The sequence below is a fragment of the Pristiophorus japonicus genome, chromosome 2 (assembly GCF_044704955.1).
Source record: "Pristiophorus japonicus isolate sPriJap1 chromosome 2, sPriJap1.hap1, whole genome shotgun sequence".
Classification (NCBI taxonomy): domain Eukaryota; kingdom Metazoa; phylum Chordata; class Chondrichthyes; family Pristiophoridae; genus Pristiophorus; species Pristiophorus japonicus.
Genome location: NC_091978.1, coordinates 88,823,224 through 88,849,114, shown reverse-complemented (window position 1 = coordinate 88,849,114; position 25,891 = coordinate 88,823,224). Strand labels below are relative to the sequence as shown.

At 46.2% G+C, this 25,891-nt stretch overlaps 1 protein-coding gene across 3 annotated transcripts in view; it reads left to right on the top strand.

Moving 5' to 3' along the window:
• ca9 (carbonic anhydrase IX) overlaps positions 1–25,891 on the top strand; it is a 155,882-nt gene that overhangs the window by 95,538 nt on the left and 34,453 nt on the right. For all 3 annotated transcript variants that reach the window (XM_070862485.1, XM_070862484.1, XM_070862486.1), the window contains 3 exons: positions 36–102; positions 20,589–20,746; positions 22,575–22,704. In XM_070862485.1, the coding sequence (XP_070718586.1) occupies positions 36–102; positions 20,589–20,746; positions 22,575–22,704 (355 nt within the window). The remainder of the gene's footprint in view (positions 1–35; positions 103–20,588; positions 20,747–22,574; positions 22,705–25,891) is intronic.

Genomic DNA, 25,891 nt, shown 5'->3' with positions numbered 1-25,891 from the left:
GAGTTTTAAACATTCTCAATGTGTCTGTGTTGCAGGTTGGACCACAAGATAATAAAAACTATGATTACATTTTTGATAAACTTCAAGACGTTGCTGAAAAAGGTAATTGATTGCTTACACGATAGACCGATCTTATGTAAAATCAAAAGTAGTTACCTTTTTGGATTGAGGAATGCAAGTTCTTCATAATTGGGATTATCTATATTGTTGGTAAATTAAGTTCAACTATATAGTCACCAAAGCACCAATGCCTTTCTTGAAATCATTTGTATGCAGATTCCTGGCAGTGATAGGGCCTAATTTGTGCGGGCTGCTATTTCATCAAAAACAGTTTGTTTCTCTTAGTTGTTGGCCTCGCGCTGGTTCTGCCTGCGGGTTGTCATGTCCCCACACTCTCCATAGTTGGTCAGGTCTGCATCCAACTTTCCAACTCCTTCATGTATACACAAAATGCAGATGCTGGAAATCGAAATCAAAAGCAGAAAATGCTGGAAACACTCAGCAGGTCAGGCAGCATCTGTGGGGAGAATAGACAACTTAATATTTCAGGTTTACCCCCTTCCTCAGAACTAGAAGATATTATTGATGAACAGCATTTTAAAAATGAACGGCACAAGGAGAACAGGGAGGGAGAAAAAGCCATTCAGGAAAAAAAAGTGCTTAAGTGGAGGAAGGTATTCTGATGTGACTTATCCACAAAAAACAAGATATATTTAACCCAGCCAATGATCACCCTATCAGTATCCTCCCAATCATCAGGCACATCTGAGTCCTGGCCTAATTTCTGCCCCTTCTGGTGCATTCCTGCCAAGTGAATACTGTGATGGAAGAGCCACAAATATTTGGCCAATGTATCTATATGTTCTGCCACTGTGACCTCACTGGCGCCACTTACCTAGCTGTACCAAATTGGGCTTGGTGTTTGTTCCCTTTCCCTCAGAACTTATCCCCCCGGGCCTTGCTGTTTGTTCTCTTACAACTTGCTGCTTTCAGGCTTAGTTCCCACCCTCACTTGAGCCTTGCCGCCTGTGTCTCTGGTGGCCTTGGGCCTTGCTGCCAAGGCTTTTGTTGGTGGCTCTCTCTGATCAATAATTGTGGAGTTAGCTAATACTATCTTTAGATAGTGGGACCTTACCAAAAGCTTTGTTAAAGTCCATATACACTACATCGTACACACTACCCTCGTCAACCCTCCTGGTTACCTCCCCGAAAAATTCAATCAGGTTAGTCAAACACAATCTTCCCTTAACAAACCCGTGCTGACTGTCCCTGATTAATCCTTGCCTTTCTAAATGTAGATTTATCCTGTCCTTCTTCAGGATTTTCTCCAATAATTTTCCCACCACCGAAGTTAGACTGACAGGCCTGTAATTACTCGGCCTATCCCTTTCTCCCTTCTTAAACAAGGGTACCACATTAGCAGTCCTCCAGTCCTCTGGCACCATGCCTGAATACAAAGAGGACTGGAAAATGATGGTCAAAGCCTCTGCTATTTCATCTTTTGCTTTGCTCAACAGCCTGGGATGCATTTCATCTGGGCCTGGGGATTTACCCACTTTCAAAACTGCTAAACCCTTTCATACCTCCTCTCTCACTATGTTTATTTCATCTAGAATTTCACACTCCTCCTTGATAGCAGTATCTACATTGCCCCTTTCCTTTGTGAAAACAGATGCAAAGTATTCATTAAGAACCTTACCCACATCTTCTGCCTCCACACACAGATTACCTTCACGGTCTCTAATAGACCCTTCCTTTTCTTTAGTTATCCTCTTGCTCTTAATATATTTATAGAACATCTTTGGGTTTTCCTTGATTTTATGTGCCAAACATTTTTCATGCTCTCTCTTAGCATTTCTAATATCCTTTTTAATTTCACCTCTGAATTTCCTATATTCCTCCAGAGATTCTATAATATTTAACCATCGGTTATATGACATAATCTGCCCTTTTTTTCTTTATCCTCCCCTGTAAGAACATAGACATCCAGGGGGTTTTAGAATTGTTATTCCCATCCTTTTTCTTTAGGGCACATGTTTGACCTGAGCCTTCTGGATCTCCTCCTTGAATGCCTCCCAGTCTTCTGACACTGATTTGCCTTCATGTAGCTGTTTCCAGTCCAAGGTGGTGGAGAGCCGCCTTCTTAAACCGCTGCAGTTCATGTGGTGAAGGTACTCCCAGTGCTGTTCGGGAGGGAGTTCCAGGGTTTTGACCCAACGACGATGAAGGAACAGCAATATATTTCCAAGTCTGGATGGTGTGTAACTTAGAGGGGAAGTGAAGGTGATGGTGCTGCCATGCATCTGTTGCCCTTGTCCTTCTGGGTAGTAGAGGTCGCAGGTTTGGGAGGTGCTGCCGAAGAAGGCTTGGCGAGTTGCTGCAGTGCATCTTAAACATGGTACACACTGCAGCCATGGTGTGCCGGTGGTGGAGGAGGTGAATGTTTGAGGTGGAGAGTGGGGTGCCAATCAAGCAGGCTGCTTTGTCCTGGATGGTGTCGAGCTTCTTGAGTATTGTTAGAGCTGCACTCATCCAGGCAAGTGGAGAGTATTCCATCAACTCCTGACTTGTGCCTTGTAGATGATGGAAAGGCTTTGGAGAGTCAGAAGGTGAGACACTCATCACATAATGCCCAGTCTCTGACACACTCTTGTTGCCACATTATTTATGTTGCAGGTCCAGTTACGTTTCTGATCAATGGTTATCCCCAGGATGTTGATGGGGGGAGATATGGGGATGGTAATGCCGTTGAATGTCAAGGGGTGGTGGTTAGATTCTCGCTGGTTGAAGATAGTCATTGCTTAGCACTTACCACTTATAAGCCCAAGCCTGAATGTCATCCAGGTCTTGCTGCATGCGGGCATGGGCTACTCCATTATCTGAGGAGTTGCGAATGAAACAGAACACTGTGCAATCATCAGTGAACAACCCCACTTCTGACCTTATGATGGAGGGAAGGTCATTGATGAAGCAGCTGAAGATGGTTGGGCCTTGGACACTGCCCTGAGGAACTCCTGCAGCAATGTCCTGGGGCTGGGATGACTGACCTCCAACCACCACAACCATCTTTCTTTGTTCTAGGTATGACTCCAGCTAGTGGAAAGTTTTCCCCCTGATTCTCATTGACTTCGATTTTACTAGAGCTCCTTGATGCCACATGCGGTCAAATGCTGCCTTGATGTCAAGGGCAGTCACTCTAACCCGCTTTTGTCCATGTTTGGACCAAGGCTATGATGAGGTCTGGAGCCGAGTGGTCCTGGCGGAACCCAAACTGAGCATCAGTGAGCAGGTTATTGGTGAGTAAGTGCTGCTTGGTAGCACTGTCGACGACACCTTCCGTCACTTTGCTGAAGATTGGGCGGTATTTGGTCGGATTGAATTTGTCCAGCTTTTTGTGGACAGGACATAACTGAGCAGGTTTCCACATTGTCGGGTAGATGCTAGTATTGTCGGGTAGATGCCAGTGATGTAGCTGTACTGGAATAGCTTGACTAGAGGCACGGGGATGGGAACCAATGCAGGGAGACAGAGGAAAACAAAATGGAGACAGAAAGGAGATGAGTAAAAGTGGAGGGCAGAGAAACCCAAGGCAAAAAACAAAAAGGGTCACTTTACAGCAAAATTCTAAAGGGTCAAAGTGTAATAAAAGGCAAGCATGAAAGCTCGGTGCCTCAATACGAGGAGTATTCGGAACCCAGGAGCGGGCTCTGAGCTAGTTAGAGTGGGTGAGAGCCCAGATGAACAGGACCCCAAGAAAGGATGCAAAAGGCAGGAGGCAACAGAGCAGAGTAGCACTGGGGTAAGTGTAAACCACAAGGTGACAGGAAGGGACAATATGTATGAATATAAAGGGGCTGCAGGAGGGGTCAAAACTAAAAATCATGGTTTAAAAACTAGTATTAAAACACTCTATTTAAACGCACGCAGCATTCGAAATAAAGTAAATGAGTTGACGGCACAAATCATTACGAATGGTATGATTTGGTGGCCATTACAGAAACGTGGTTGCAGGGTGGCCAAGACTGGGAATTAAACATACAGGGGTATCTGACAATTCGAAAAGATAGACAAGAAGGGAAAGGAGGTGGGGTAGCTCTGTTAATATAGGATGATATCAGGGCAGTTGTGAGAGACGATATTGGCTCTAATGAACAAAATGTTGAATCATTGTGGGTGGAGATTAGAGATAGTAAGGGGAAAAAGTCACTGGTGAGCGTAGTTTATAGGCCCCCAAATAATAACTTCACGGTGGGGCGGACAATAATGAAGGGAATAATGGAGGCATGTGAAAAAGGAACGGCAGTAATCATGTGGGATTTTAACCTACATATCGATTGGTCAAATCAAATCGCACGGGGTAGCCTGGAGGAGGAATTCATAGAATGCATACGGGATTGTTTCTTAGAACAGTATGTTACAGAATCTACAAGGGAGCAAGCTATCTTAGATCTGGTCCTGTGTAATGAGACAGGAATAATAATCGATCTCCTAGTAAAAGATCCTCTCGGAATGAGTGATCACAGTATGGTTGAATTTTTAATACAGATTGAGGGTGAGGAAGTAGTGTCTCAAACGAGCGTACTATGCTTAAACAAAGGGGACTACAGTGAGATGAGGGCAGAGTTGGCTAAAGTAGACTGGAAATACAGACTAAACGATGGTACAAATGAGGAACAGTGGAGGACTTTTAAGGAACTCTTTCACAGTGCTCAACAAAAATATATTCCAGTGAAAAAGAAGGGCGGTAAGAGAAGGGATAACCAGCCGTGGATAACCAAGGAAATAAAGGAGAGTATCAAATTAAAAACCAATGCATATAAGGTGGCCAAGGTTAGTGGGAAACTAGAAGATTGGGAAAATTTTAAACGACTGCAAAGAATGACGAAGAAAGCAATAAAGAAAGGAAAGATAGATTACGAAAGTAAACTTGCGCAAAACATAAAAACAGATAGTAAAAGCTTTTACCGATATATAAAACGTAAAAGAGTGACTAAAGTAAATGTTGGTCCCTTAGAAGATGAGAAGGGGGATTTAATAATGGGAAATTTGGAAATGGCTGAGACCTTAAACAATTATTTTGCTTCGGTCTTCACAGTGGAAGACACAAAAACCATGCCAAAAATTGCTGGTCACGGGAATGTGGGAAGGGAGGACCTTGAGATAATCACTATCACTAGGGGGTTAGTGCTGGACAGGCTAATGGGACTCAAGGTAGACAAGTCCCCTGGTCCTGATGAAATGCATCCCAGGGTATTAAAAGAGATGGCGGAAGGTATAGCAAATGCATTCGTTATAATCTACCAAAATTCTCTGGACTCTGGGGAGGTACCAGCGGATTGGAAAGCAGCTAATGTAACGCCTCTGTTTAAAAAAGGGAACAGACAAAAGGCAGGTAACTATAGTATGGTTAGTTTAACATCTGTAGTGGGGAAAATGCTTGAAGCTATCATTAAGGAAGAAATAGCAGGACATCTAGATAGGAATAGTGCAATCAAGCAGACGCAACTTGGATTCATGAAGGAGAAATCATGTTTAACTAATTTACTGGAATTCTTTGAGGAAATAACGAGCATTGTGGATAGAGGTGTACCGATGGATGTGGTGTATTTAGATTTCCAAAAGGCATTCGATAAGGTGCCACACAAAAGGTTACTGCAGAAGATAAAGGTACGCGAAGTCAGAGGAAATGTATTAGCATGGATCGAGAATTGGCTGGCTAACAGAAAGCAGAGAGTCGGGATAAATGGGTCCTTTTCAGGTTGGAAATTGGTGGTTAGTGGTGTGCCACAGGAATCGGTGCTGGGACCACAACTGTTTACAATATACATTGATGACCTGGAAGAGGGGACAGAGTGTAGTGTAACAAAATTTGCAGATGACACAAAGATTAGTGGGAAAGCGGGTTGTGTAGAGGACACAGAGAGGCTGCAAAGAGATTTAGATAGGTTAAGCGAATGGGCTAAGGTTTGGCAGATGGAATATAATGTCGGAAAATGTGAGGTCATCCAACTTGGAAAAAAAAACAGTAAAAGGGAATATTATTTGAATGGGGAGAAATTACAACATGCTGCGGTGCAGAGGGACCTGGGGGTCCTTGTGCATGAATCCCAAAAAGTTAGTTGCAGGTGCAGCAGGTAATCAGGAAGGCAAATGGAATGTTGGCCTTCATTGCGAGAGGGATGGAGTACAAAAGCAGGGAGGTCCTGCTGCAACTGTACAGGGTATTGGTGAGGCCGCACCTGGAGTACTGCGTGCAGTTTTGGTCACCTTACTTAAGGAAGGATATACTAGCTTTGGAGGGGGTACAGAGACGATTCACTAGGCTGATTCCGGAGATGATAGATTGAGTAGACTGGGTCTTTGTTCGTTGGAGTTCAGAAGGATGAGGGGTGATCTTATAGAAACATTTAAAATAATGAAAGGGATAGACAAGATAGAGGCAGAGAGGTTGTTTCCACTGGTCGGGGAGACTAGAACTAGGGGGCACAGCCTCAAAATACGGGGGAGCCAATTTAAAACCGAGTTGAGAAGGAATTTCTTCTCCCAGAGGGTTGTGAATCTGGAATTCTCTGCCCAAGGAAGCAGTTGAGGCTAGCACATTGAATGTATTCAAGTCACAGATAGATAGATTTTTAACCAATAAGGGAATTAAGGGTTATGGGGAGCGGGCGGGTAAGTGGAGCTGAGTCCACGGCCAGATCAGCCATGATCTTGTTGAATGGCGGAGCAGGCTCGAGGGGCTAGATGGCCTACTCCTGTTCCTAATTCTTATGTTCTTATTATGTTCTTATGTTAACCAATAAGGGAATTAAGGGTTATGGGGAGCGGGCGGGTAAGTGGAGCTGAGTCCATGGCCAGATCAGCCATGATCTTGTTGAATGGCGGAACAGGCTCGAGGGGCTAGATGGCCTACTCCTGTTCCTAATTCTTATGTTCTTATGTTCTTATGGCTAGTTCTGGAGCACAAGTCTTCAGCACGACAGCTGGGATGTTATCGGGGCCCATAGCCTTTGCTGCACCCAGTGCGCTCATCCACTTCTATATATCATGTGGCTGAAGACTGGAGTCTGTGATGGTGGAGACCTCAGGAGGAGGCCGAGATGGATCATCCATTCAGCATTTCTGGCTGAAGATGGTTGCAAACACTTCAGCCTTGGCTTTTGCACTTTCGTGCTGGGCTCCGCCATCATTGAGGATGGGGATGTTCATGGAGCCTCCTCCTCCCGTTCATTGTTTAATTGTCCACCACCATTCATGACTGGATGTGGCAGGACTGCAGAGCTTTGATCTGATCCATTGGTTGTGGGATCGCTTATTCTGTCTATAGCATGCTGCTTCCGTTGTTTATCATGCATGTATTCCTGTATTGCAGTTTCCTCAGGTTGGTAGCTCAGTTTTAGGTGTGCCTGGTGCTGCTCGTGACATGTTCTTCTGCACTCCTCATTGAACCAGGGTTGGTCCCCTGGCTTGATGGTAATGGTAGAGTGAGGGATATGCCGGGCCATGAGGTTACAGGTTTGGTGGAATACAATTCTGCTGCTGCTAATGTCCCACAGCGCCTCATGGAAGCCCTGTTTTAGCTGCTAGATCTATTCTGAATCTATCCCATTTAGCACAGTGGTAATGTCACACAACATGATGAAGGGTGCCTTTTTCTGGATCTGCATTTCTGGTGATCACATTGCAGGAAAGATGTGATTGTATTAGAGAGGTTACAAAGGAGGTTTATGAGGATGTTGCTAGGCATGGCGAATTTTAGCTGCTTTTCGTTAGAATAGAGGAGGCTGAGGGGAGACCTAATTGAGGTGTATAAAATTATGAAGGGCCAAGATGGAGTGGATTGAAAAAAACGATTTCCCTTAGCAGATAGATCAATAACCAGGAGGCATAGATTTAAAGTAATTGATAGAAGGATTAGAGGGGAGGTGTGGAGAACTTTTTTCACCCAGAGGGTGGTGAGGGTCTGTAGTTCACTGCCTGAAAAGGTGGTAGAGGCAGAAACACTCATCGCATTTAAAAAGTACTTGGATATGCACTTGAAGTGCCATAGCCTACAAGGCTACGGACCAAGAACTGGAACGTGGGATTAGGTTGGATAGCTCTTGTGTGGTCGGCACAGACACTGTCATGTATTCAACTGTCATTGTAATCCATGTATAAGCTGACCTAAGTTGTACACCTTGAGAACACTGACCACAGGGGGCGAACTTGTGGGAGATACTCTTAACCTGGACTTTCCGGTATAAAAGGGGAAGATTCACCCACCATCTGCCTCTTGAGGTCTTGGTAATAAAGGTAACTGGTCACAGAGTGATCTTTTCTCAAGTATGGGCCTCGTGTGCATTTATACTGTATAGTAAGGACATATTATTGGCGACGAGAAACTGGGATTTAAACCACGCGAGCATGGCCACTAGCAGCACAGAAGAGAGGTACTGTGTTGGTGATGATTGGGACGACTTTATTGAGAGACTACAGCAAAGTTTTGTCACTAAGGAATGGTTGGGACAGGATTCGGCCAACAAACGCAGGGTTCATCTCCTGACGGTTTGTGGATCCAGAATGTACTCCCTGATGGAGGACCTTCTAGCGCCAGAGAAGCCGGCGGACAAGACATTCGAAGAGCTCAGTAAGTTGATCGGGGAACACCTTAAACCGGCAAGCAGCATGCACATGGCGAAACATCGGTTTTACACGCACCGGTGGCGAGAAGGGCAAAGTGTTCCAGACTTCGTGGCAGATCTTAGGCGACTGGCGAGCCTATGTAAGTTCCCAGATACATGCAGAGCGGAGATGCTGCGAGACTTTTTTATTGAGGGCATCGGGCACGCTGGGGTTTTCAGGAAACTGATTGAGACCAAAGACTTGACCTTGGAAGCGGCGGCTATGATAGCCCAGACATTTATTTCAGGGGAGGAAGAGACCAGAATGATTTATGGCAAAAATCTTGGCTCAAATGTGGCAAACAACCAGGGAGTCAACATTGTTAACGTGGCACACAGTTCTCTAGGCAGACAAGGGCAATCGGACATGCCCCAGCATGCAGTCGAACCCAAAGGGGGAATTCAACAGAGACAATGGCTAGCTGAACGACTATTCATGCCATCACAATGAACAATGCGGCCGGTCATGGGGCCATCAACACCTGTTAATGGTGCGCTTAAGGACAGTAACAGAGACAGTCAGAGGCGATCGACTGGTAATGGACCTTTTGTTTCCAACAACAGGGCCTCCAGCTCATGCTGGAGGTGTGGAGGAAAACACCCAGCCAGAGCTTGCAGGTATCAGCAATATACCTGCAGAAACTGCAACGTCAGCGGTCACTTGGCATGTATGTGCAGGAAGCCTGCAGCCAGGTTGATGTACGAGGAGGACGGGCCCGATGTAAGCCCTATGAGGTCAAATGAATACTGGGGGAAATCGCTGGAAGCTGAAGTTCAGCGAGTTCATAGATAGAATCTATCTATGAACTCGCTGAATATATGTGGAGCACATATACAGTTCATATACCAGAACGCCACCGATAATGAAGAAAGTGCTCCTCAATGGCATCCCAGTATTAATGGAGCTAGACACAGGGTCCAGCCAGTCCCTGATGAGTATCAAACAGTTCGAAAGGTTGTGGGTATCCAATGCCAGGAGGCCAAAATTATTGCTGATTGACGCACTGCTATGGACATATACAAAGGAGATCATTCCAGTGCTAGGTAGTCGTGACCCACAAAAATTCAGAGAACAGGTTGCCACTCTGGATTGTCCCGAGGGGCAGTCCCACACTACTGGGGAGGAGTTGGCTTGCTGACATGAACTGGAAATGGGGCGATGTCAATGCAATTTCTTCTGTGGAATGAGTATCATGCTCACCGGTCCTGGACAAAATTGACTCATTATTTTAACTCGGCATCAGCACTTTCATGTGGACCAAGGTAGTGATTCACATAAACCCGGATGCCAGGCCAGTACACCACAAGGCCAGAGTGGTGCCATACGTGATGTGGGAAAAGGTTTAATGCGAATTGGACCGCTTGCTGAGGGAAGACATCATCTCGCCAGTCGAATTCAGTGACTGGGCGAGCCCGATCGTGCCGGTGCTCAAGGCGGATGGGTTGGTCAGGATATGTGGCGACTACAAGGCCACCATCAATCGGGTGTCACTCCAAGACCAGTACCCGCTACCAAGAGTGGAGGACCTCTTTGCGACGCTATCCGGTGGCAAACTTTTTTCAAAATTGGACCTGACCTCAGCTTACATGACCCAGGAGCTGGCGAGTGAGTCGAAGAAGCTGACCACCATCACGACGCACAAGGGGTTGTTTGAGTACAACAGATGTCCGTTCGGGATTCGTTCGGCCACCGCGATCTTTCAGCGAAATATGGAAATCCTCCTCAAATCGATTCCAAGGACGGTGGTTTTTCAAGACGACATCCTCATCACGGGTCACTATACTGAAGAACACCTCCACAACCTGGAGGAGGTGCTACGCAGACTGGACCGGGTAGGGCTGCGACTGAAAAAGGCGAAGTGCGTCTTCTTAGCTCCAGAGGTAGAATTCCTGGGGAAGAGGGTAGCAGCAGATGGGATCAGACCTACTGCGTCCAAAGCGGAAGCGATCCAGAGAGCACCCAGACCCCATAACACGACAGAGCTGCGTTCGTTCCTGGGGCTCCTGAACTATTTTGCTAACTTTCTTCCCAAATTGAGCACGCTGTTAGAGCCGCTACACGTGCTCCTACGCAAAGGTCGCGATTAGGTCTGGGGGCACAGCCAGGAAAGGACTTTTGATAGAGCACGCAATTTGTTATGCTCCAACAAACTGTTAACGTTATATGACCCGTGTAAGAAACTTGTTTTAACGTGCGATGCGTCGTCCTATGGGGTCGGGTGTGTGTTGCAGCATGTGAATGCCAATGGTCAGTTACAGCCGGTACCTTATGCCTCCAGAAGTCTGTCCCAGGCAGAAAGGGGCTACAGGATGGTAGAAAAGGAAGCGCTAGCATATGTATATGCAGTAAAAAAAATGCACCAGTACCTGTTTGGCAGGAAATTTGAGGTGGAGACAGATCATGAACCCCTAAAATCCTTTTTGGCCGACAACAAGGCCATAAATGCAAATGCATCGGCCCGCATACAGAGGTTGGCACTTACGTTAGCTGCCTATGACTACACAATTCGGCACAGACCGGGCACTGAAAACTGTGCCAATGCACTCAGCAGGCTACCACTAGCCACCACTGAGGGGGCAGCTGAGCATGATGCTGAGATGGTCATGACTGTTGAAGCTTTCAAAAGCGAAGGCTCACCTGTGACAGTCCGTCAGATTAAAGTCTGGACAAATAAAGACCGCTACTGTCTTTAGTTAAGAAATGTGTCCTGAATGGGGACTGGGCAGCCACATACGGGGCATGCCCTGAGGAGTTTAAACCGTTTCATAGGCGCAAGGATGAACTCTCAATTCAGGCCGATTGCCTACTGTGGGGAAACCGAGTAGTCATGCCCCAGAAGGGCAGAGAGGTGTTTATCAGAGAACTTCACAATGAGCACCCGGGCATTGTCATGATGAAGGCAATTGCCAGGTCACATGTTTGGTGGCCAAGGATAGATGCAGACCTGGAACTTTGTGTTCACACGTGCAACACGTATGCTCAGCTGGGCAACGCACCCAGGGAAGCCCCCCTTAGCCCCTGGTCCTGGCCCGCCAAGCCATGGTCACGCATCCATGTGGACTGCGCAGGTCCTTTCATGGGAAAAATGTTTTTGGTTGTAGTAAATGCCTACTCCAAATGGATTGAGTGTGCCATTTTAAATTCAAGCACATCCTCTGCCACGGTAGAAAGTCTACGGGCAATGTTCGCCGCCCATGGTCTACCGGATGTCTTGGTCAGCGACAATGGCCCGTGCTTCACAAGCACTGAATTCCAGGACTTCATGGCAGACAATGGAATCAACCATGTCAGAACAGCACCGTTCAAGCCGGCCTCAAACGGCCAGGTGGAGCGAGCAGTGCAGATAATCAAACAGGGGATGCTCAGAATCCAAGGGGGTTCCCTACAAAGCCGCTTATCACACCTCCTGTTGGCCAATAGATCCCGACCACACTCGCTCACAGGGGTTCCACCCGCAGAGCTGCTAATGAAAAGGATGCTCAAAACCAGGTTATCCCTTATACACCCTACTCTGAAAGAAATTGTTGAGAGCAGGCGTTATGACAGGAATGCGAGGGCGATATGTATTGATGTCAATGACCCTGTTTTTGTCCTTAATTACGCTGCAGGGCCCAAATGGCTTGCAGGCACTGTGATTGCCAAAGAGGGGAATAGGGTTTTGGTAGTTAAACTTACCAATGAACAAATCTGCCGCAAACACGTGGATCAAACTAAAAGGAGGTTCAGCAACCCCATAGAAGAAGCAGAGGAAGAACACGACATAGAGTGAACGAACGCCGGAACCAAGTGGAGGAGAGCCCAGTCACTTTGGGCAGTTCAGACAGGCCTGAGGCACCGCAAACAGAAGACACTCAGGCCAGCGCCCAACAACCGGAGCCCCAACTCAGGCGCTCTACAAGGGAGCGTAAACCACCAGAGAGACTTAACCTGTGATCCCAATTAGACATTGAGGGGGAGGTGATGTCATGTATTCAACTGTCATTGTAACCCATGTATAAGCTGACCTAAGTTGTATACCTTGAGAACACTGACCACAAGAGTGAACTTGTGGGAGACACTCCTAACCTGAACTTTCAGGTTTTCAAAGGGGAAGCTCCACCCACCATCTGCCTCTTGAGGTCTTGGTAATAAAGGTAACTGGTCACAGAATGTCTTTTCTCAAGTACGGGCCTCGTGTGCATTTATACTGTATAGTAAGGACATATTAGACATGATGGGCCGAATGGCCTCCTTCTGTGTCGTAAATGTTTATGATTCTATGATTCTATAATATTTCACTCAGAGTCCTATATACATCATAGGACCCCTATTTCCACAATAATTGTGGCCTCCTGCCTGAAACAGGCATGTGCTCCGACCACTCATCTAAAAGCCCCCATTAAGACAGCATTGGCCGGAACACCAGTGTAAATTTGGCAGTAAGTGACCCAATACCATTTTCAGCCTGCTACTACCTCACTGGACGGCCGTATATAACATCTGTCCCCTTGGACCTTTAGCGGTCTAGTTTGTCTAGATTCACCATGCTGGGGAATCATATTAAGGCTACCATAACATAAGATTTTAAACAACCTCATTATTGGAATATAGCTTGCTCCCACACACATTTCTGTGCATGCTGAGACAGTGACAAGCAGCTGAAGGAATGATAGTCCTATCACAGCTTCCTTGTAAATTGTCCTTAGACATGTCAAGCTACATATGCTTTGACCAGTATACATGGTAGGGGTAGCTCCTTCTTCAGTGTTTATGGTGTAAACCCACTTGCCATCCAGGCCTCCTCTAATCCTCCTTTTCCTCTTCTACAACCAGCAGTTGAATAGGGACAACCAGAGATGTTATCTGGGCTTAGTAGAATTACCCTTACTTTGGCAAACAACCACAGATATGAGATGTGGTACGGATTTAAGAAGGTTTAAAGGCAAATATAAACCAATAAATAAGCAAACAAATAGTTGAGTCTCAATACAGCGACTTGCTACAAATACCAAGCGGACTCCCCTCTAAGAAAGGAAACCCAAAATGGCTGACTTTAGGGCCTACCATCTAGTGCCTGTTTTATATCGGTACTGAGGAACTGTAGTGCAGTTTAGGTGCTAGGAACCACATTTTGAAGCTTCACCACATTAACATAGTTTTTGAGACTTTAATGAACCTTGCACCCACCTGGTGCACAGGCCCTAAGCACAGTTATGTGCAATGGGTACACGTCAAGCATCAGGACTCCATGTCTGTCGTGCAAAATCAACCCCTATTTTTCTATCTGCTATGTTGAGTTCTCCAATGAGACGCATTCATGTCTGTCCTCTACTGTCTTTCCTGTCTCCTCTTCAGTGTTAGCCTGTCGCCTTATTAAACATCCAACTATGAAAAATAGGGGTTTTACTGAAAGTGATCATTTTTAAATTTATTAAGATTTCTTATTTATTCTAACATAGCTCTGAATAGCCCAGTACGTGAATTCATTTTTCATAATAAATGCTATTAAATTGCATGAAAAATGTTCCATTAATTTCCAGTTTAATGCTATTGGTCCTGAATTCCTACTACAGTATAACTTTCTTTTCAGCCGTTCACACAGTTTCTCTGGAGTTTCTGCTGGTCTCTCACCAAAGTTACGCCTAGTGATCAGGAGAACCCCCATGGAAATTCAGGGCCATTATGTTGAAACTGGAAACTATTTGGCGATACCTGAACTGTATATTTATTTCTGGAGCCAGCTACTGCGACCTGCTTTGATGCAATGGCTGTCAGTGAGCCATTCCGGGTGAGTAGGGGCAGGATTTCCTTCCTGATGAGATTATTAGGTTAGCTATCTTTTTCCAAGCCCCAAAATGACCAAAAGCATAAAATAATGTGCAGTTCACATTTTAGAACTTTAGACAGTGCGCTTAAACACTGCCTGTCCATTCTAAAACCTGGCCCAGCGGTCAGATAACGAAAGTGAGAAATCCTGCCCGTAAAAGCACAACTTCCTAATTGGTTGAAGAAGCAGATATCCATTGTGCTTTAGGTGTTCAGAGTTAAGCGGGGCAAACCGGTTCGAAATGGACAGGATGTTTGACAGAGGGAACAGATTGCCGAGGGGGAGTGGAAATAGATTTGCTTGTTTTGTGTACACACTGGATTTTGATGACCGGGAGGCAGTGCTGTGAGGAGGGGTCAGGTTGGTGGAGGAACTTTGTCTTACGGATGCTCAGTGTAAGGCCCATGCTTACGTCTTGGTGAAGATGTTGACGATGGCTTGGCCTCTGAATGTGCGCAGACACAAGTGTCGTCCATGTACTGTAGTTCGATGACAGAGGATGGGACGACCATGGATCTAGCCTGGAGGCGACGAAAGTTGAACAGGTTCCCATTGGTTCTATAGTTTAGTTCCACTCCAGCTGGGAGCTTGTTGAGAGTGAGATGGAGCATTGCAGCGAGGAAGATTGAGAAAAGCATTGGCTCGATGACATGGATTGGGTCTGTGGTGGATCTGTTGGCCAAGATCACGGCTTGCATGTCATCGTGGAGCAGGAGGAGGATGGTGATAAACTTTTGAGGGCAGCCGAAACGGAGAACGCTCCATAGTTCCTCATGGCTGACAGTGTCAAAGGCCCTTGTGAGGTCAAAGAAGGCCATGTACAAGGGTTGGTGCTGTTCCCTGCATTTCTCTTGTAGTTGTCGTGAGGTGAAGATCATGTCCATTATACTCCTTCGTGGATGGAATCTGCATTGTGACTGGGAGGAGCTCTTCAGCCACAGGGAGAAGACAGTTGAGGAGAATTCTAGCGATGACTTTCCCAGTGGCTGACAGCATGGAGATTCCTCTGTAGTTGCCGCAGTCGGACTTGTCCCCTTTTTTGAAGATGGTCACGGTTACGGCATCTCTTGAGATTTCCCAGCATGCTCTCCTCCTTCCTGATAAGACAGATAAGATCATGCATTCATGCCAATACTGCTTCTTCGTCATACTTTAGTGCCTCGTCGGGGATTCCATCTGCTCCTGATGCGTTGTTGTTCTTGAGCTGACAGATGGCCTTTTCTACCTCGTGCAGGGCTGGGGTTTTGCTGAGATGGTGGCGGGTAGCATGCCATGAGATGGAGTCGAGGACACTCATGTCAAAGGCAGAGTCTCGATTAAGGAGACCTTTGAAGTGGTCCTTTCAGCAGGCCCTGATTGCCTTGGTGTCCTTAATGAGTGTCTCCCCGTTCTTGGCCGGCAGTGGCGTTGGACAACGTGGACCATTTTCCATATGAAAACAGATAGAAAGAGTTTCTATAGATATATAAAAAGGAAAAAAGTGAGACTGGGGAATTAGTGATGAGGAACATGGAGATGGCAGAAACTCTGAACAACTATTTTGTATCAGTCTTTACGGTAGAGGACACTAAAAATATCCCAACAGTGGATAGTCAAGGGGCTATAGGGGGGGGGGGGGAGGAGGAACTTAACATAATCACAATCTCTAAGGAGGTGGTACTCAGTAAGACAATGGGATTAAAGGCAGATAAATCCCCTGGACCTGATGGCTTGCATCCTAGGGTCTTAAGAGAAGTAGCAGCAGGGATTGTGGATGTATTGGGTGTAATTTACCAAGTTCTCTGGATTCTGGGGAGGTCCCAGCAGATTGGAAAACTGCAAATGTGACGCCGCTAGTTAAAAAAGGAGGCAGACAAAAAGCAGGAAACTATAGACCAGTCAGCCTAACATTTGTGGTTGGGAAAATGTTGGAGTCCATTATTAAAGCAGTAGCAGGACATTTTGAAAAACATAATTTAATCAGCCAGAGTTAGCGTGGATTTAAGAAGGGGAAGTCATGTTTGACAAATTTGCTGGAATTCTTTGAGGATGTAACAAACAGGGTGAATAAAGGGGAACCAGTGTATTTGGACTTCCAGAAGGCATTTGATGAGGTGCCACATAAAAGGTTACTGCACAAGATAAAAGTTCACAGGGTTGCAGGTAATATATTAGTACAGATAGAGGATTGGCTAACTAACAGAAAACAGAGAGTGGGGATACATGGTTCATTCTCGGGTTGGCAATCAGTAACTAGTGGAGTGCCGCAGGGATCAGTGCTGGGACCCCAACTATTTACAATCTATATTAATGACTTGGAAGAAGGGACTAAGTGTAATATAACCAAGTTTGCTGATGATACAAAGATGGGAGGAAAAGCAATGTGTGAGGAGGACACAAAAACCTGCAAAAGGACATAGACAGGCTGTGAGTGGGCAAAAATTTGACAGATGGAGTAGAATGTTGGAAAGTGTGAGTTTATGCACTTTGGCAGAAAAAATCAAAGAACAAGTTATTATTTAAATGGAGAAAAATTGCAGCGGGACCTGGTGCATGAAACACAAAAGGTTAGTATGCAGGTACAGCAAGTGATCAGGAAGGCCAAAGGACTGTTGTCCTTTATTGCAAAGGGGATGGAGTATAAAAGCAGGGAAGTCTTGCTACAGTTATACAAGGTATTGGTGAGGCCACACCTGGAATACTGCATACAGTTTTGGTTTCCATATTTAAGAAAGGATATACTTGCTTTGGAGCCAATTCAGAGAAGGTTCACTAAGTTGATTCTGGAGTTGAGGGGGTTGACTTATGAGGAAAGGTTGAGTAGATTGGGCCTCTACTCATTGGAATTCAAAGAATGAGAGGTGATCTTATCGAAACATTTAAGATTATGAGGGGGCTTGACAAGGTGGATGCAGAGAGGATGTTTCATTGATAGGGGAGACTAGAACTAGAGGGCATGATCTTAGAATAAGGGGCCGCCCATTTAAAACAGAGATGAGGAGGAATTTCTTCTATCAGAGGGTTGTAAATCTGTGGTATTCGCTGCCTCAGAGTGCTGTGGAAGCTAGGTCATTGAATAAATTTAAGAGAGAGCAGTTTCTTAACTGATAAGGAGTTATGGGGAGCGGGCAGGGAAGTGGACCTGAGTCCATGATCGGATCAGCCATGATCGTATGAAATGGTGGAACAGGCTCAAGGGGCCGTATGGCCTAATCCTGCTCCTATTTCTTATGTTCTTATACCTCGGGAGCCTACTATCAGAGCAGACATCAACGACGAAGTCCAACACTGCCTCAGTGTGCCACCGCAGCCTTTGGTTGCCTAAGGAAGAGAGTGCTTGAAGACCAGGACCTCAAATCTGGCACCAAGCTTATGGTCTACAGGGCAGTAGTGATACCCCTCCTCCTATATGGTGCAGATTCATGGACCATATACAGTAGACACCTCAAAGTGCTGGAGAAGTACTACCAGCGGTGCCTCCGCAAGATCCTGCAAATCCCCTGAGAGGACAGACGCACCAACGTCAGTGTTCTCGATCAGGCCAACATCCCCAGCACCGAAGCACTGACCACAGTCGACCAGCTCCGTTGGGTGGGCCACATCGTCCGCATAACCGACACGAGACTCCCAAAGCAAGTGCTCTACTCGGAACTCCTACACGGCAATCGAGCCCCAAGTGGGCAGAGGAAACGTTTCAAAGCCTCCTTGATAAAGTGCAACATCCCCACCGGTACCTGGGAGTCCCTGGCCTAAAACCGCCCTAAGTGGAGGAAGAGCATCTGGGAGGGCGCTGAGCACCTCGAGTCTCGTCGCCGAGAGCATGTAAAAATCAAGCACAGACAGCGGAAGAAGCGTGCGGCAAACCAGGCTCCCCACCCACCCTTTCCTTCAACGACTGTCTGTCCCACCTGTGACAGAGACTGTAATTCCTATATTGGACTGTACAGTCACCTGAGAACTCACTTTTAGAGTGGAAGCAAGTTTTCCCCGATTTCGAGGGACTGCCTATGATGATGACTGGATACAGTTGCTGAGTCAAACATACATTTTTTGATAGTGTCACTCATGCTCCACTGCCTGTGTGCCAAAAGCAATTTGTTATTGAGTGCGGGGTAATTAAGAATGCTGATACTAAGTGTCAGGATTGCAGCAGTGATAATGTGATAGATAACATGTTATTGTGGACACAAATAGCCATGAGATAGGGGCATTGAATTTCCATAAAGAACATCTCAGTTTTTTCTCGTTCAGGTACTTTTTGTTTGATTTGTACCTGACAAACAGTGTGAGTGGCAGCAGATATAAGGGCCTTAAACAGAGGTTAGGCACATTCCGCCCAGCTAAATATGGCTCTAGTCTAAATTAACAGGTGTTGTCAGCTGTTAGTCCTGCTGTAATACAGAGCATTGTCAATGCTGTCTGCATATATTTTTAATTCTCGATGGCTTTTCTTTACAATGTATCTCATCAGTTTATCACAATTTTTTCAACCGTAGCCTTCCTGGCAGTTTCCTCCACCGAGAAGCCTGGCTGTAATTTTCTCCGAGCTCTTTGCCCATTCTGGGGGCCGAAATTCAGGGTCCGTATAAGACCCCTTTCCACCATTTTGCGGCGGCCATGTGGTGGAATCGAGTGGCCGCCATGTTGCAGTCCATTGGCCACCTTGTCCCAAATTCAGGTTGGGGATTTTGCGGCCTGTCCCCACTTCCATCCCGTTGCTGCTGACCACCGCAAGCGCATCATCAAAACGCACACCACCGCTCTCCCGCTTCTCCAGAATACTCCAACCCAAATTCAAGTAATAAAATCGTTGCCCCGCCGCTAGGTTTCCCCGACAGCTTTCTCTGTCGGTGCGCCTTCTCCTATGTGCAGCCCGGCAGCGCGGCGGCCCTTCAAGGGGAGGAAGCACTACCACAGCCGCCATGGTTTTATTTTTGCCGGCCGACTTCCTGATCGGCCAGCAAAATATTGCCCACGAGTTCGGCCGGGCCGCCAACAGGCAGCCTCGCACCCCATCTTGGGTGTCAGGCCGCTGGCCCGGCCGAAACCCTCCCTAGTGGCACAGTGGCCGAAGCTAAAAAATGCCCGATTCTCTCCCCTTTATCGGAGGGGAGAGAGTGTGGTGACGCACATACGCGGTGATGTCACCACCGCTCCGCCACTGAGTGACAGCGGCGGAGACTCAATCCCGCCCCAACTTCCGCCCCTCAGCAGGACTTACCGTCGCACTTCTGCCCCCACTATGACCGATTTCCAGTCTGACGTCAAAAAAAGTACAAAATCTCGAAAATCGATCCAGAGTTCGCTTCATCGCTCCCGGCGGTGAAACCAGACAAGAAATTGTTGGTGCGCCAGCTTTCTGGCATGCCTGAATTATGCCCCCCTGGTCTTTAGCCAGCTCTGAGGAGGTATTGGGAATGGATTCAGGAGACATTGCCTCAGATTTTCTCCCTTCTTGTGGGGAAAGCAAGTTGCACCTTTATTTTCTGCCTGCCATGTCTCTTCTCTAGCTCCTGCACTTCATATATTTTCTGTCTTGCGTTCCTTTTCTTCCTCTTTGTATTTCTTTTCCTTTTTGTTCTTGACCATTCTCTCTCCCCTCCTCCCCTGAGTTATCTGACTCATGCACAATATTTTGGCCCAAAGCCTGAGTTTAGGAGTTCTCAGGATACAGCCGTGTTCAAATCTCAGGAGATAGCTTCTCCCATTCAGCACTTGCCACACCTGCTTATAAACCTCTCCATTACCTGGCACGGATGAAATGTACATAAAGGTGTGCATTTTGGATGAAAGATGTTAGCACACCTGACCACATTACATTTTGTAGTCCTAGTACAAGTTTATTTCACACAATAAATCCCTTCTTTTTAAAAAGTAACTGCGGCGACATTATGTATTTTAGATTTTTTTTTAATTTATTACATTTCATTTGATGTGAATAACTTAAAAGTATTTCTAACATGGATTGATTTGGGGTGAAAGGTTAGTAATTATCTAAGATTACTTACAAAGCCAAAATTATTGTGTATTAAAATAAATTATTGTGATTTGCCCTCGGATTGTACAGTTTCTGATATTTAAATCTTTCTCGAGATGCTCTCTACACAGAACCCACTGTGTTGCTTTGATTCCATTTCAGGTGTTAATGTACACATTCCTGGTTTTGATATAAACACGTTGTTACCGAGTCAGCTGTACCACTTTTTTCGATATAATGGATCTCTGACAACTCCACCCTGCTTTCAAACGGTTACTTGGACTGTATTCAACGAAACCGTCCAAATTTCCCAAGCACAGGTATGTATACAGCTATGAGGCAATTAGGAGTTAGATTTCTAACAGTGAAACACTGCAAAAGCACCGAGAGTCGTCAGCCAGTGCCTTTTATACTCAGGCATTAATGAATGAGAAGGTGTGTGCAAGTCGTGCATTCAGCAGCCCAGTGCTCTGCCGTGAGTCTTGTGCCAAATAAAAACAATGGTGTGGTTACAAATCAAAAAGAGTGATAATGGAGTGGGCCCCAGGGGCCATATTTCTTATGCAGTACCTGCTTTCTTGTTCCTTATTTTCTTTATATCTTGTACTGTATTATGTTAGACATAGCTTAACAATAATAATAATTCATTTTAATTTAATACTATAATAATCTAATCGCAATGCAGATCGAATTAATCGAATGGAACTACTGTGTAAACTTTAGCAGACTTCAGGTTTTTTTTATACATTTCATGGCAGCCACCCCTATGTGTGAGAGTGTCACCTGTTTGTGCTAAACTGTGGGCAGTTTTGTGCGCTGGACCAATCATCACTACGAACTGCAGCCAGATTGATGAAGCTCTTTTTAGTTAGGACTGTTTTGTCCAACAAAGGGAGAGTTTCATCCCAACAGTCTGGGTTGGATTCAAACCCAGACCTAGAAGTGGAACCTGATTTGCCAAAAGACATAATTATAATTAGACACACTGGTGGTGGACAAATGCTTTAAGGAGGAACCATTGTGCTGATGTGTGTCTGTAAGAATCATCAATAATCAGTCTAAAAATGTATCAACTCATGGACCCCAATATTGACAGGGGAGGAGGGGGTGAGTTGTGTAGGCGGAGCTTTGGACAGGAAACCCGAAAATCTGGGTCTTTTTTCAACGTTCCCTTCCTGGAAGGCAGCCTGATTGACAGGCTCAGCTCCCTATTGGGCAGGGAATGCTCTGGAGGAGGCCACAACCACAGGAGCAGGTAAGGAGCCTGTTGCTGTGTTAGTGTGAGCGAGTTGGGGCTCTGGATCTTAGGGGGATCTGATCTCCGAACCCCAGAGGTGGGGCTCCGATCCCGGGGGAGGGGGTTGTCTGATATCTGATCTCAGTGGAGGGGGTGTTGGATCCTGATGGGATGGGGGCATCGAATCACCAATCCTGGGGGTGGCCTGATCCTTGGTCTCAGGGCTGGGGTTTGACCCAGGAGTGGGGGGTGGGGGGTCTTTGGATGGAGGGGGTCCGATGGCAGAGGTCATGATCCGTTGGCAGGGAAGAAGATATATTGATGGGCTGGGAGGAAGCACTCCTGCTCCTCCTGCCCCACAAGCAGTGCTGTTGGGGCACTTATCTTTTCCCCAAAGCTGTCCTCACCTCCCTTGAGCTGCCAAGTTTCCCGAGGCGTGGGAAACCCAGCTGTCCAGGGTTAAACCTGTAAGACACATTAAATGTAAGACTCCTAGCCTCATTATAATAATGGAATGGTCAACCCGACTCCCGGGAGCGATATCACCCGACCCCCAACCCACTCGTTTTTGGGGGTTAAAATTACCCCCATGGAATCCATAGTCTAATAAAGTAGTCACACACTTGTCTTTACAAACCTGACTCCTTTAAAAAACAATGTTGATTCATTGAGCATGAAGTTTAAGAAAGAATCCATTATAGTGATCATTATAGTAATTTATTGTTTCTACCCACAAATGAATTTTCTGTTATTTATCTGAGTGTGGTTACCGAAGCTCTGGTTATCTGGGAATGGTTACTGAAGCTCTGGTTATCTGGGAATAGTTACTGAAGCTCTGGTTATCTGAGAATGGTTACTGAAGCTCTAGTTATGAGTATGGTTGCTGAAGCTCTATCCTGTCCTTTCTTCAGTTGGACAAATTGGAGACCAGTTTGAAGACAGGTGATCGCACGTTGGATTCTAACTTTCGACATGTCCAACCACTCAATGGAAGGACTGTGTTCGCTTCTTTTTCATCGTTGGCATCGTCACGGAGAATAGGTAAATAAATAACTAGCTAATGATTATGTCTTTTATTTCTTCACCCCTTCTTGTTTGCATTTCAACTCTGATCATTTACAGATCAGATGAGACTCACTCACCGGTTTCTGGGAGGAAAAACGATCTGAAAATACTGGATATGGAAATTAGTCACTAGGGATAAAGAATAAGGATCGATTTACTCCCAGCTACCAATCGAGTCATCTCTGACTCATTGGGGGGAGATTTTCTGAATGTGCTAATTGTGTAATGAAATCATAAACGCATTTATCAAATTTCAGTTGAGGAAATGATGAAACACTTTTTGTTTCAGTCAAAACAAATATTACAATTTATCATAGATTGGGAAAGATAAGGAATACTTTATAATGTTTGTTATACTTTTATTCAAATACAGATTTTTAAAAAATTCTTTCATGGGATGTGGGTGTTGCTGACATTTATTGTCCGTCTCTAATTGCCCTTGAGAAGATGGAGATGAGCCGTCGCCTTGAACCGCTGCAGTCCGTGCTCTCACAGTGCTGTTAGGCAGGGTTCCAGGATTCTGACCCAGCGACGATGAAGGAACAGCAATATATTTCCAAGTCACAAGGTCCGCTCAGGCTCCCCAGTCGATGACACTTTTATTAGGCCCAATCTCCTTGGACCTTGATTTGGACTAGGATTCTGTGTGAAGGTGACACTCTGAACTGGGAACCTCGGTCAGAACCCATCTGTACTTGGACTTCCTCAGGGGGTTGTAAATCTATGGGATTCTCTGCCCCAGAGAGCTGTGGAGGCTGGATCATTGAATATATTTAAGGCAGAGATAGATAGATTTTTGAGCGATAAGGGAGTAAAGGGTTGTGGGGAGCGAGCAGGGAAGTGGAGCTGAGTCCATGATCAGATTAGCCATGACCTTATTGAATGGTGGAGCAGGCTCGAGGGGCCAAATGGCCTACTCCTGCTCCTATTTCTTATGTTCTAAACCTGGCCGGCACAGAGCGAGCTGAAGCAAACCGAGAGCTTGCACAAAGGACAGCAGGCTCAGTGTTTGGGATACTTCTCACAGGGAGCATTGTCCTAAACTCAGCTCAGCATCAACATTTCCAAACCACTCTTTGGGTTTGGACTCATAAAAGAGAGTTTTAATATTGTACTGGAGGAGGCCAGTCAACCCCACTGCCTTTTCCGATGTTGGTGTCTCTCCTGCAAACCCATCCTCCCAGATCCTTTTGCATCCTTCCTTTTCAAATATTTATCCTATTCCCTTTTAAATTTTGTTATGGGCCCTGCCTCAATAGCCACTCGTAGTGAAGCATCCCGTGGTCTAATAGCCCTCAGTTGAAAAACATTTCTTCTTCCTTTCCCCTTGGAGAATTATCGATCTCCGTTCCCTTATTCCCCATTTGTCCACCAGTGGAAACAATCTTTCACTATTTATCCACAGTAAAGTCCCCAGGTTTCACTCAGCCTTTACTGGTAGCTCCTCTCTCAGTGCTGCTCCCACTCATCACGTTGCTGTTGCTGTTGCTCCCGACTCTGCAAAAAATACAGCAGCACTCGGGAAGTCCATCCCCCATTCCAGGAGCGTCCTGGGCTATCCGGGGACTCCCGGACAAACCTACCTCAGGCAGAGCAGCTCTAGGCCATTCAAACCTTACAAGGGCGAATTCTGCTGGCGCAGGTGCAAGCACAATGCACCTGCGCCAGCCATAAAAATAAACATGTGCTTCCAATTTGGCATTGGATCTGTGTCTTTGTGCATGTGCATCAACGGATTCCATTCCATTGCACTTGTGCTGGTGGAAGGGATCCCAGCAATGTTAACTCTACTCACTCAGCAGAAACCTGGCGGTTGGGCAGTTAAAATCGCCCTGGCTCTTACCTGCCATGAACACAACATCTGCAATTTTAACCTGCTCTCCTGAGCAGGCAGAAAGGGCATGCACCCGGAGCCAACAGGGCCCTTCTTTACATATGCATGTTACGGCCCAATGACATGATTGAGACTGGACTGTAATTTGAACTCAGGCCTTGGTTTCTGTCATTTTTTAAATTAAATTTTCATCCCTCCACTCCTGCCTCTTGCTGGGGCGCAGTTCTGTTAAATGCTGTCAGTTTCCATTTCCTATTTCATAGAATCATACAGCACAGAAGGAGGCCATTTGTCCCTTCATGCCTGTGCCGGTTCTTTGAAATGCCCTTGTCCAAATGTACGAGCCTAACAGCAGGCACCAACAGGCTATATAACATCAACAGCCAAGGTAGATCATGTTTTCATACAATGTCCACACATTCCCTTGCTAACAGGGGTCACTGGATAGCAATTACAAATGAAAAATCTGTCTGAATTTTCCCTTCCTTAGCTCAGGGTTGATGAAGCCAACTGTAACACCTCAATTACTGCTGTGGTGGAGATCAGCTGGCTCAGGAACTGAACTTTGCACCTCTGGCCTGTATGATTTAAGCCCCAATTTTAACTTGGGGCAGGAGTCGTGTGATGGGGGGAGGAGAGGGGCATCGGGTGTGGGGAGGGGGGGGGGGATGTGGGGGGGGCATCGAGATGGGCGACAAACCGTCCTGACCTCGGCAGCGCAAGGCCAGAAATACTTCAACTCCCAGGCATTACCTGGATAGGCTGAGTCAGGTTCCCACCCAAATCCGACGGGAAGCGGCAGCTGGCTGGCGGGTGGAAGCGGAATATCAGGTGACAGGAGCTCCAGCCAGGCACTCAAAGGGCGCCCGGCACTCGGGTATGTCACCGGTGAGGGGGATTGGGAGGGCCTTGCAACTGGGAGGAAGGGCAAGCTGAAATGTTGTTTTTTTCCAGATAAATTAGAATACCTGTGTTGTGGGGTGGGAAGAGCTCTCCCGGTTCTCGTGGCCCCACAAAGAAAGTCAAACAAATTGAAAGAAAACTTTTTGGGCCTCTTCTGGCCCCGACTTCTCTTTGGTTAAAATCGGCACCTGCAGGAAGAGACCAGAACCTCGGCAGTTATGTCTCACGGGTGATTTTAACAGCCTGATTTCCGCTGGGTGGGCGGGCAGTTAAAATTACTCCTTTCGTGTTATACTAGACAATGCCTTTACTCGGTAGGCCATCAGTGAGCTTAGGTTTCAGTTTATCACCATTTAGCATGTTGTAACCAATCAGTACTACTGACAGTTATCAGTAATACAGCTGTAGCACATCGTATGGCCCTTA